This window comes from Schistocerca cancellata, chromosome 2 (assembly GCF_023864275.1).
Source record: "Schistocerca cancellata isolate TAMUIC-IGC-003103 chromosome 2, iqSchCanc2.1, whole genome shotgun sequence".
Classification (NCBI taxonomy): Eukaryota; Metazoa; Arthropoda; class Insecta; order Orthoptera; family Acrididae; genus Schistocerca; species Schistocerca cancellata.
The window spans coordinates 787,020,551-787,032,754 of record NC_064627.1 but is presented as its reverse complement, the minus strand read 5'-3'; the positions used below and the strand labels follow the sequence as shown (position 1 = coordinate 787,032,754).

The following is a 12,204-nucleotide window of genomic DNA, read 5'->3' as shown; positions in this document are numbered from 1 at the left end:
CAGTGTCTCTAGTATGTCAGTAGTGTCACTTGTCTCAGTTCTGAGCACACAGCGAGCATATAAAGATGCCTAGAAAATAGTATGGGTGCCTGCTGGGAGATTTCACCCAATTTTATGCAGCCCCACATCTATATAACTATCATGAATTTCCTTCTTCACAACAGAGGCAATGAGAATTGCCCTGCAGCATTTTTAATGGGAAGTTTTTGATCACCCCCATACAGCCCGGACTTGGCTACCTCTAATTTTCATCTCTGTTCAGATGATTCACTAGCTATGAAGCCAACATTTTGGCACAGACAGTAAGCTGCAGCCTAGCATAGAAAATGATTGAATGCATCGGAGGCTGCCTTCTATGATGACAGTATCAGAAAGTTGGTACAAGGCTATGACAGTTATCTAAGTCGGAGCGGCAACTATGTAGAGTAGTAGTTGGAAGATATAGCTAACTGTTGCTGATAAAACAGTTTTCATGTCCACTGTGGTTTCCATTTTGTAACCGATCATTCCTTACTTTCAAATAGCCTCTGCATTTAGGAAGTGGAAAACAACTTTTGGAGAGAAAAAAAGAAGGACTTTGCTTTATGGAATTGTACCAAGTGTTTTATTTTTCACAAAGCAAATTATACATCTACAACCTTGTCAGCCAGCATCTCCATCTATTTAAATTACAGGATGAAATTTGCCACCATGCATGTGGTGCTTATCTGTTCTAGTGCCATTCAGGTGCACGACACATATTTCCAAACACGGTCATACTGACCGTCATATGACATTGTGCCCTGTCTTGTGTGTAAGCATGCAGTGATTTGGTTGAGAAGGGTGTCATAAATCCATTGAATCCCCATCTGAGCCAAGCAAAGCAAGTTGTTGTTATCAGGCTGCAGCATGTAGAGTGTGTTACAATGGAGTGCGACTCCAGATTTTATGTATGTGACATATAGGAATGTGATGGGTACTATATGTAATAAACGGCATAACAAATGTGCTTGATAATGGCTCACTATCAGAATTAACTAACAGCATGATTTTAATGAAGCACAATACAGCCTACAGTGGACAATGTATCCTTTTATTTCTTATCACTTACACATTGCCGATGCTGTGTATGTGAATAAGGTTACGCTGACATCTGAGCATGTCTTGTAGGTGTTGCAAATTTTTTGTCAGGTAGTGTCTATTAATGAATTGTTTAACAAAAAATAGCTATAGGAATCTTTATACAGAACCTCAGAAACACATCCAGCCCATCTCTGATTTTAGAGTTTGAAATACGAGACAAATATGTGTCACACAAAAGGTTCTGGCTAGCAGGTGCATAAATAAGTATTGGAGGAGATCTGTAAAGTGTAATGTAAAATTTTATCCAATGTTACATTGTTGAATTATTACTGTTTTTGGAGGAAAACGATAAAAACTACCCAAAATTATACCAAAACATGTAAATAATTCTTCTTTATAGGAAACTAACTAAATCAGGGTTTTCGTACACTAATATGACCTAGTTTCTACCATAGAAGTAAGGATACAATTTGATGTTAGATTTATGTCCACTCAGATGTTTAATCAGATGCTTCATCAAGTTCGCAATGTAGCTCAAGTCACATTTGTTTTATATTTCAGGACAGATGCTCTCATTCAGGCCACAATTCGCAGAAAATTTAAACACTGCACGGTCCTGACCATAGCTCACAGACTTAACACAATTATGGATTCAGATAAAGTTCTCGTAATGGATGCTGGAACGATGGTTGTAAGTTGCACTAAGTTCATTCAGCAAGTTCTTGTGATTAATAAGTATCTCAAAAATTATGGTCTCATAAATTTGTTTAATAAAAGTAGTGTCTTATAAGTTCCTTCAGTATGTACTTATTTTCAAAACCTGCCAAGTAAAAACGTATGCTGTGTTAAATATATCATCTTTAAGAACGCTCCTTAATTTGAATATCGGAAGCTAGTCATTATTTGCTTTGGGCCTTTGCCCCACTTCAAAGTGGGGTCGGCTATGTTACTATGGAATTGGCGATGTTAGCATCGGAGGGTGGCTGGAAGCCCTTTCTGTCGCCGCCCTGTACCTCCCCGGGACAGAAGTAGTATACCCGAGCTGTCTGCGTCTAGTGTAAGCCATGAAATAGTGCAAATGTTTTCAAATGTCTGTGAGCCATGTAACTGAGGCGGGACATGGGGACCAGCCCGGTATTCACCTAGTGGGATGTGAGAAACCACATCCAGGCTGACTGGCACACCAGCCCTCATCATTAATCGATCGGGTGGATTCGATCTGGGGCCGGCGCACCTACCCGAGTCCAGGAAGTAGCACCTTAGCAGCCTCAGGTATTCTGGCGGGTTGAATATCAGAAGCAAGTGAATCACAAAAATGAATTTTAGAGGTTGAGGTATCCTTATGCCCTGCAAAATTGCACACAAATTTATGTTACCCATGAGTTGTTCATGGAGCAGACTCTAGAAAGAGATAAAATTTTCTCTGACAATAGAATATGACATTATTACATATAGAAAGCATGTAATATTACCTGGCTGTTTATTACTACACAGAAGAGGCGGAACAGGGAGCTCAAGAGAAGGTTTCCAAACCTACATCCTGCAGTCCTGAGAAGTAATTCCCACAGAAATGGGTTTCCTTAAATTACCTAATGTGGCTGCCATTATAGTTGCTTCATCCACATACAGCTGTTGCCACCTTGCAACTTTTTCTACTTAGTTAGTGGACTATGTGTTGCATTCACCTGGAAGAATTACATTTTTCGGATTTGATACGACATTACTATAAGAACAAAATTTTAGATCTTTTTTATTATCAGAAACGGGGTAGTTGCAATTTTAAAATATGATCTTTCAATCTTATAAATGTTGCCTCACTCTGCTCACTTTTATATAATGCCTAATGTAGGTATCATAATGTAATGTCAGCCACAGAAACTTGTGTGTGAGCAATTATGTAATGGCTAACCACAAAGGCATTTTCCACCAACATAATCTTCATCATCAGCTATATGCCATCCACTGCACAGTCGTGTTACTCCAGCAAGTTTTCTGATGCCATCTGCACATCTGCCAATTAGGACCTGGTTACATTTGTCAACCACCTTAATATTGCTTCCATTATGGGTTTTAATGTGACCAGGTTAAATAAACAAATCAAGCAGTAAATAATGACAGCTTTGAGCACACTAATGTTTAGTTATATCTTGCCTACTAATTTCAACATGTCTCTTCCCAATTTTTGCTCAATAATCTACAGTATTTGTATGCTTTTACATATTTTCAGAGACTTTATTAGAAAATGAGTCATAGAGTATAAAACTTTGTACAAATCAAATATCTCTTCCAGGAATATGACCATCCACACATACTTTTGAGAAATCCAACTGGCTTCCTGTCGAAACTTGTACAAGAAACAGGAAATGCCATGGCTGAACAGTTAAGAAATGTCGCAAAGCAGGTAAGTCTTTTAAAAGGGATTGTTCATTCTAATTACTCTTAATATTGTTGGAACCCTGACAAGTAAATGTATTTCCTTTGTTTTCCAGAGCTACAGTGAATTACATGGACTGCAAGAAGGTCTTGTGGAAGGGCAAACAACAAAGTTGTGAATTACCATTGAAGCAAGAGTGTGCCTTAATTACTGTACCATGATTAAGAGCTGCTGTTAAAGAGTGAAACAAAGCCAGTGGACTCAGATACTTTTGGAGATCTTAGAAAGAATTGCTACTGCTAAGGTCATCAAAGATGCTACAGCAGATTGTATAAATGACAGATGTATTGTTTCAATAAGCAGCTAGTAGCACAAATGTAATTTTCAGTGTGGATTTGATATGAATAAATTCCAAATATTGTTTGACAAATAAAATATGTAATGTTCCAGATGTACCAGGTTCTGCTTGTATGGAATGGTTTCCTTGGAGCCAAATATTTCATGATAAAATCTCCAGGTGCAATGGCATAGTAATTAACATTCAGAGGCTAATGTATACTATATTCTCTACATGATCTCGCATTTTATATACCAAAGATAAGTAATACTTCATTCATAAGTGAATTGCTATAATATAGATTAGAGAAAACATTGAATGTGATGACATAGTCATAATAGAAAAACACAAGATGTAAAGACAAAGTGAAATTAGATACACGTACAGTGACGACAATGGTACCAGCAGGTGGAATTTTGAGTAAAAAGTTGTATTTGACGGTTTACATAAGAGACTGTTGTATTAAATTTTATCAATTAATTGTGTGTCAAAACTTTTTAAATTAAACCTCTTTGGCCAAGATTTGTTCAAAAAGTAGTATTTGATTGTTTGTACAAGAAACTGATTTACTTAATTTTATCAGTTAATTGAGTGACAAATTGTTAAATCAAATATGTGGGTAAATTTTGTGTAAAAAGTAGCACCTGACTGTATCAAAAAATGATGTACAAAATTTTGTCAGTTAATTGTGTGACAAAAGTATTCAAATCTCTTTGGATAAATTTTGCGCAAAATGTAGCACTTAACTGTTTGTATAAAAAGCTGATCTATGATTTTATCAATTAATTGTTTGGAAAGACTATTTAAATTAAACCCTTTGCATAAGAAATATTTAGCTGTTATTTGTACCTCACGCAATCATTGAAAATACTCATAGTTTCATAATTGTTTAAACAGTTGTAACACATATTTGATAAACGGATTACAATTGTTGAAAAGAGGAAGTAGGCAACTTTTTGTATTAAGCTAACTGTGTACATAAGATACATACAGAAGCCTGTTGTGTTGATATTCCCATTTCATCCATATCACAATTGCATGTTACTAGAGATTACTGCCACTAAAGTGAGATAAACAACTGCACTAGTTTTAACTGACTGTGACAGTCGATTTTGACAAGACTGATCCAGGAGGTGCAGAAATTTTTTCAAATATGTTCAGTCCATAATCATAAAAAAACTGTCCTCACCATACTAAATTCAAGAAAATTTCTCGTATCTGATGAGAATAAAAAGATACAATTGTGAACAACATTTTAAATTACAGAAACACAAATATTCAAGTGCGATACAGAGTACTTTTTTCATAAATCGCAAAATTAAGAAGACATATCCAAATTCAGACAGGCAGAATAGATTTTTCACAAACTCTTAAGTTGGATCCAAGCGGCATATTCAGAAATCATATACAAGGACAACTAGCCATCATCGAAAACTGGACAAAAATGTTGCACCCAAGTCAAGATTTTCTAGGATCTGAGGATGCATCTGAATTCAACAGTTCTCCCATAATTTCCTTCAGGGTTTCCCACACTCCTTCTATGGAAGACCTACAGTATTGTCTATCGCTCCATTTCTGTGTCTGTACTTTGACATTTAGTTTTAAACCGACTGATGCACTGTTCTCTCTTAATGTTTTGGGCAGTCCTCCTTAGATGTGGTTCTTGTTCATTCTAGCACAGTCTTCATAGCATCAATTTGATAGGTGTCTTGCTGTTTTTACATAACTATTGCATTTGTTATTTTATGTACCATACTTTTTGAAAACCAGCGACTGTGACATTAATGATTTAAATAATAAAACACTGCTTTAGTTACCTTTTTCCATGTATAGCATGACCCATTTGAAGACTTTATTTCCATTTTAAAGTGCAACCTTTAATATTGATGTAATAAAGAGGAAGCAAAATGGCACATTCACACAGGCATCACTTAAAATGTCAATGTAAATAGCTGAACTTCTAAATGGGAATAAGTTTCAGAAACGCATCGCACTACATGTGAAAAATGTAACTGGTGCAGTGTTATATTATTTACTAAATATTTTTGTATTCTGCAACTGTGCATTGACATCAGCTGTTTACGACACACGAAAATTTATGTGATACCAGTAATTGAACCCAGATTTCCCACTTATCGCTAGTGGTTGTCTTAACAACTTTGGCTATCGTAGCACACCTCCTGGGCCGAACCAGACTTCAACACCTGATGTCACTGTATAGTTGCAGAATGTGAAACAATTTTGTAATGTTTATCACAGCTATAATTGGCAGTGACTGCGTCTCTTCCTTCAGATATGCATGCATGTTTGAAGGATATAGTATTGTGAAGATTCAGACATAATAAAAAATACAGACATTGTACCCATCAATGTTATATTATTTAAATCATACTATAGATCACTATCACTTCTAAGTATTTCATGAGCATTCTCTTAGAAACTTGAGATCAATGTTACATATGTGCATATGTTTTCCTTCCTCATATTTTCATTTTATGTGCCTATTTCCTCACTGTCATTCTTTTAATATTGATTTGCTGTGAACTTCAGTAAAACATACCTTGCGTGCATTGTTCACCAAGTTTCCAAACATATAAGTTAAACACTTATGCTGTCTGGATTACGCATATAAATAATCAGAAGAATTCTGGAGGGTAGTTGGTCTTGGCAAGGAGTTGCTGACCGATTGCTAACTGTTTATACTTTAACCTGAAATATCTTAACTATTTTATAGCCATTTTTCAGTCAAGCCCATGTGATGAGCAGTCTTACTCAAAATACACAGCCAAAAATTAAATAACTTAGAAGAAAAATATACGTAAAGGAATCTTAAACAAACTTTTAATTTTATATTAAGGTAATGATTGACCTTTCACAAGCACAGTGCAAAATATGTCTTCAGGTTTCAGAAGGAAACAGATTAGCTAATATTAGCAAAGGGTACCTGCAAAACTGGCATATCCCTATTGTAATCAAGTTTGCCTTACAGGGAAACACTAGTGCACAGCATCTGTATATGCCATCTGTGAGATATGAACAAGTACTAAAATCTAAGATTATGCCTCCAAAAGCATTACATTTTGAAATATTGTGATTCTTGACTCGCTAGTTTAGAGAATTAATTTGAGAATAAAGCTGCCAGTGAAACTGTATTCACCAGCAAACGATGACACAAATACAAAAGAGCTGAAATAATATGTAAAATGGAAACATCCCCAGGCTGTGGCTAAATCATGTCTCCAGTATATCCTTTCTTCGAGTAGTGGTAGTTCTGAAAGGTTCGCAGGAGAGCTTCTGTGAAGTTTGAAAGGTAGGAGACGAGGTACTAGCAGAATTGAGGCTGTGGGGATGGGCTGTGAGTTGTGCTTGGGTAGCTCAGTTGCTAGACCATTTGCCCACATAACGCAAAGGTCCTGAGTTCGTGTCTCAGTTGACAGTTTTAATCTGCCAGGAAGTTTCATATCAGCACACACTCCGCTGCAGAGTGAAAATCTCATTAAAGGAGACTAAGTTCAATTTCAATTTGAACATGCACATGTCATGAGAATTTACTCCACCTGACGACAATGAAAAAAAAAAAAAAACTTCACATTAGTGTAGTCAGATAGGTATAAAAAATGTTAATTAATCTACGAGTATATTCTGAGCATGATGCAGCAGGATAAAAAACAGCAGCCAGCATCCAGCATCCACCACCTCATGGTGATACAAAATTTGTCGCTATGTGGATGCTTCTGCCTCACCATGCTATCAATAAATAGGACATCCATGACAACTCACCTGACTGGGCCACACTGGACAAAGTGACTAGGCCATACCAGATAGGGCACGTGTGCATTGTCTAGGTGGGCAGAAAGTTGGCAACCCATCTAACTGCTCTTTGGAAAAAGCAGTGATATGACATGTCGCCAGCCTACGAAATGAGTCGATGCAAATAGCAGATATGTTTCAAAGCAAATGGAATGTTGCTGTTACCTGTGCTAGTATGTAACAAGCCTCTTGAGTACTTAATGTGCCTCAGCAGTCTTTCTGCAAAGTCACATTACTTCGAATTATAAAGCAATTCTCTTCTTTTTTCTTGTTTCATTGATGAGAAACATAAAGCTGTAACAAACAAAAAACATACATTTTACACTTCCATTGTGTTGCTCACTTGGTATAAGGGTGGCTTCATCTAGTAGCCAGAAACAAGAAACAGATGTCTCATACCAGAAAGAGGTAGGTCTACCTCAATTCTTGCTCAAGAATGTCCTCAATCTTCTCCTTCCTTCCTCTTCTCCTTTGTTCCCCACCTACTTTGCCCTATCTCCTCCTCTTCTCTTTTGCCCTTCCCCATTTTTTCACCTATCACAAGACTGAGCACTACAGAAACAGTGTCCAGTGCAAGCCTGGCTGTCATATCTTACTTAAACTGTTTCCTTAAGAGTCATAAGCACATACTTCTCTCTGGACATTAATTATACTAAAATAGCTTTCACATCACAGTTTTTGAGCTCATGCAAGTATTTCATAAAACAGTCTAAGGAAAGAGTGCAACGTGATAAAGCCACTTGACATATTTTATGCATCTGAAGCTATTAATTATTCAAACTGCTAACAAGTTTTGGATATCATGTGTTGACATTGAAGAACATTCTGCACACAATAATGATAAATATTAATCACCTATAATGATAAATATTGATTATACACTCCTGGAAATGGAAAAAAGAACACATTGACACCGGTGTGTCAGACCCACCATACTTGCTCCGGACACTGCGAGAGGGCTGTACAAGCAATGATCACACGCACGGCACAGCGGACACACCAGGAACCGCGGTGTTGGCCGTCGAACGGCGCTAGCTGCGCAGCATTTGTGCACCGCCGCCGTCAGTGTCAGCCAGTTTGCCGTGGCATACGGAGCTCCATCGCAGTCTTTAACACTGGTAGCATGCCGCGACAGCGTGGACGTGAACCGTATGTGCAGTTGACGGACTTTGAGCGAGGGCGTATAGTGGGCATGCGGGAGGCCGGGTGGACGTACCACCGAATTGCTCAACACGTGGGGCGTGAGGTCTCCACAGTACATCGATGTTGTCGCCAGTGGTCGGCGGAAGGTGCACGTGCCCGTCGACCTGGGACCGGACCGCAGCGACGCACGGATGCACGCCAAGACCGTAGGATCCTACGCAGTGCCGTAGGGGACCGCACCGCCACTTCCCAGCAAATTAGGGACACTGTTGCTCCTGGGGTATCGGCGAGGACCATTCGCAACCGTCTCCATGAAGCTGGGCTACGGTCCCGCACACCGTTAGGCCGTCTTCCGCTCACGCCCCAACATCGTGCAGCCCGCCTCCAGTGGTGTCGCGACAGGCGTGAATGGAGGGACGAATGGAGACGTGTCGTCTTCAGCGATGAGAGTCGCTTCTGCCTTGGTGCCAATGATGGTCGTATGCGTGTTTGGCGCCGTGCAGGTGAGCGCCACAATCAGGACTGCATACGACCGAGGCACACAGGGCCAACACCCGGCATCATGGTGTGGGGAGCGATCTCCTACACTGGCCGTACACCACTGGTGATCGTCGAGGGGACACTGAATAGTGCACGGTACATCCAAACCGTCATCGAACCCATCGTTCTACCATTCCTAGACCGGCAAGGGAACTTGCTGTTCCAACAGGACAATGAACGTCCGCATGTATCCCGTGCCACCCAACGTGCTCTAGAAGGTGTAAGTCAACTACCCTGGCCAGCAAGATCTTCGGATCTGTCCCCCATTTAGCATGTTTGGGACTGGATGAAGCGTCGTCTCACGCGGTCTGCACGTCCAGCACGAACGCTGGTCCAACTGAGGCGCCAGGTGGAAATGACATGGCAAGCCGTTCCACAGGACTACATCCAGCATCTCTACGATAGTCTCCATGGGAGAATAGCAGCCTGCATTGCTGCGAAAGGTGGATATACACTGTACTAGTGCCGACATTGTGCATGCTCTGTTGCCTGTGTCTATGTGCCTGTGGTTCTGTCAGTGTGATCATGTGATGTATCTGACCCCAGGAATGTGTCAATAAAGTTTCCCCTTCCTGGGACAATGAATTCACGGTGTTCTTATTTCAATTTCCAGGAGTGTATTTGTATGTTTGTTGCCCCCATGAATCATGGACCCTGCCGACATGGGGTGGTTAGAGTGTCTCAGTGATATAGATAGCCGTACCAAAGCTGCAGCCACAATGGAGGAGTATGTTTGGAGAGACCAGACAAACAACTGGTTTCTGAAGAATGACAGCAAGCTTTTCAGTAGTTGCAAGGACAATTGTCAGGATGATTGAAGGATCTGGCCTTGTAATGTTAGCCAACATGACCTTGCTGTGCCATTTTTGTGAGTGGCTGAAAGCAAGGGGAATCCGCACCCATTGGTTTTTCCCAAAGGCAAGCAACTTTTCTGTATGGTTAAATGATGATGGTATCCTTTTGGATAAAATATTACAGATATAACATAATCCCTTATTTGGATATTCGGGCTGTGGCAACTCATGTGAATATTGTAGTCAGGAAAAACAAAACTGACATTTTACAGGTCATATGTGGAAAAGGTAGGGAGTACACGATTATACATACAAAATTAAGCAGGGATAATTCAGGAGTTAGTCTAATAATGAATAAGACAATAGGAATACAGGTAAAGTATTATGAACAGCATAGTGAATGCATTCATGTAGCCAAGGCAGGCTCGAATCCAACAGCCACCACTGTAGTATAATTTTATACACTAATTAGTTCGGAGATGGTAAAGACCCTGAAAGAATATTTGATGAAGTAAAAGAAATTATTCAGATAGATAGGGGAGAGAATAATTTAATTACAATGGGAGACTGGTACTCAGTAGTAGGCAAAGGAATAGAAGGAATAATCGTAAGAGAATATGGACTACAGAGATGTAAACGGAAGAGAAAGCTGCCTGGTATAATGTTGCATCATAATTTAATCAAGGCTAACACTTGATTTAAGAATCACTTAAGACAGCTGTATATATGTAAGAGATCTGCAGACAAGGGAACATCCCAGACTTATTACATAATGATAAGATAGAGATTTCAAAACCAGATTTTAAATTGTAAGGCATTTGCAGATGCAGATGTGGAGCTTGACTTATTTATAAACTGCAAGTTAAAGCTCCAGAAATTGCAAAGCGGTACAAAATGATGGAGATGACTTGATAAACTGCAAGAACTAGACAGTGTTGAGACTTTTGGAAGGAGCATAAAGCAACATCTGACTGAAACAGGAAAAGGGAATACAGTAGGAAACTGTTGGGCAGCTTTGAGAGATGACTTCATGAAGGCAACACAGGATCAAATAGCTAAAAAGACAATGTCTAGTAGAAATCCGTCAATAACGCAAGAGACATTGAATTTCATTGAGGAAAGGAGAAAATAAAAAAATGGAGCAAATGAAGCAGGCCAAACGGAGTACAGACGTCTAAAAACTGAGATTGACACAAAGTACAAAATGGTTCATTAGGAATAGCTAAAGGACAATAGAAGCATGTATTGCAAGGGGAAAGGTTAAAGAGACGTTTGAAGGACCGAGATGAAATGTTATAAGAGATCGGGTGACAAGCCAGTAGTAAATGTAGAAGGGAAATCTGAAAGGTGTAAGGGACTCTACAAGGGAAATAAAGCAGAAGACGATACTGTAGAAAGGGAAGAGGAAGTAGTTGAAGATTAGACGTGTGACATTGTACTGCGAGAAACATTTGATGGAACACAGAAAAATCTAAGTCGAAAGAAAACCAATGGCCAAGACGACATTTCTCAGAATTATTGAGATCGTTGAGAGAGGCAGCCACGACAAAACTATTCCATATGGTGTGCGAGATAAATGCGACAGGTGAAATATCCTCAAACGTCAAGAGAAATTTAACAATTCAAATTCCAAAGAGCACAGGTGCTGAGAGGTGTGAATATTACCAAACTATCAGTTTAATAGGTCATAGTTACAATATACTGACAAGAAGTTCTGCAGAAGAAAGGAAAAACTGTTAGAAGCCGACTTCGAGGAAGAGCAGTTTGGATTCCGCAGAAATGTAGTAACATGTAAGGCAACACTTACCCTATGACTTATCTTAGAAGAAAGGTTAAAGAAATGCAAACGTACATTTATAGCATTTGTGGACTTAGAGAAGGTTATTGACAATGCTGAGTGGAACACACTGTTTGAAACTCTGAAGGTAGCAAAGGTAAAATGCAGAGATATATACGTTACATACAGCTTGTTCAGAAAACAGAACACATTTATTAGTTGAAGGAAATGAGAGGGAAGTAGTAATTGAGAAGGCAGCCTATCCCTCTTACTGAATGTGCACATTGACCAAGCAGTAAAGGAAACGAAAGATAAATTTGGAGCAGAAATATAAACCTTGTGACCTACCGATGACATTGTAATTCTG

General features: G+C 39.2%; 1 protein-coding gene across 1 annotated transcript in view; it reads left to right on the top strand.

The window, feature by feature from the left end:
• The window catches only part of LOC126162645 (ATP-binding cassette sub-family C member 4-like), a 335,428-nt gene extending 329,377 nt beyond the window's left edge, over window positions 1-6,051 (top strand). Inside the window, exons 25-27 of the mRNA XM_049919282.1 lie at window positions 1,624-1,753; window positions 3,353-3,463; window positions 3,552-6,051. Of these exons, the coding sequence (XP_049775239.1) occupies window positions 1,624-1,753; window positions 3,353-3,463; window positions 3,552-3,614 (304 nt within the window). The 3' untranslated portion in view covers window positions 3,615-6,051. The remainder of the gene's footprint in view (window positions 1-1,623; window positions 1,754-3,352; window positions 3,464-3,551) is intronic.
• The last annotated feature ends 6,153 nt before the right edge of the window (window positions 6,052-12,204 follow it).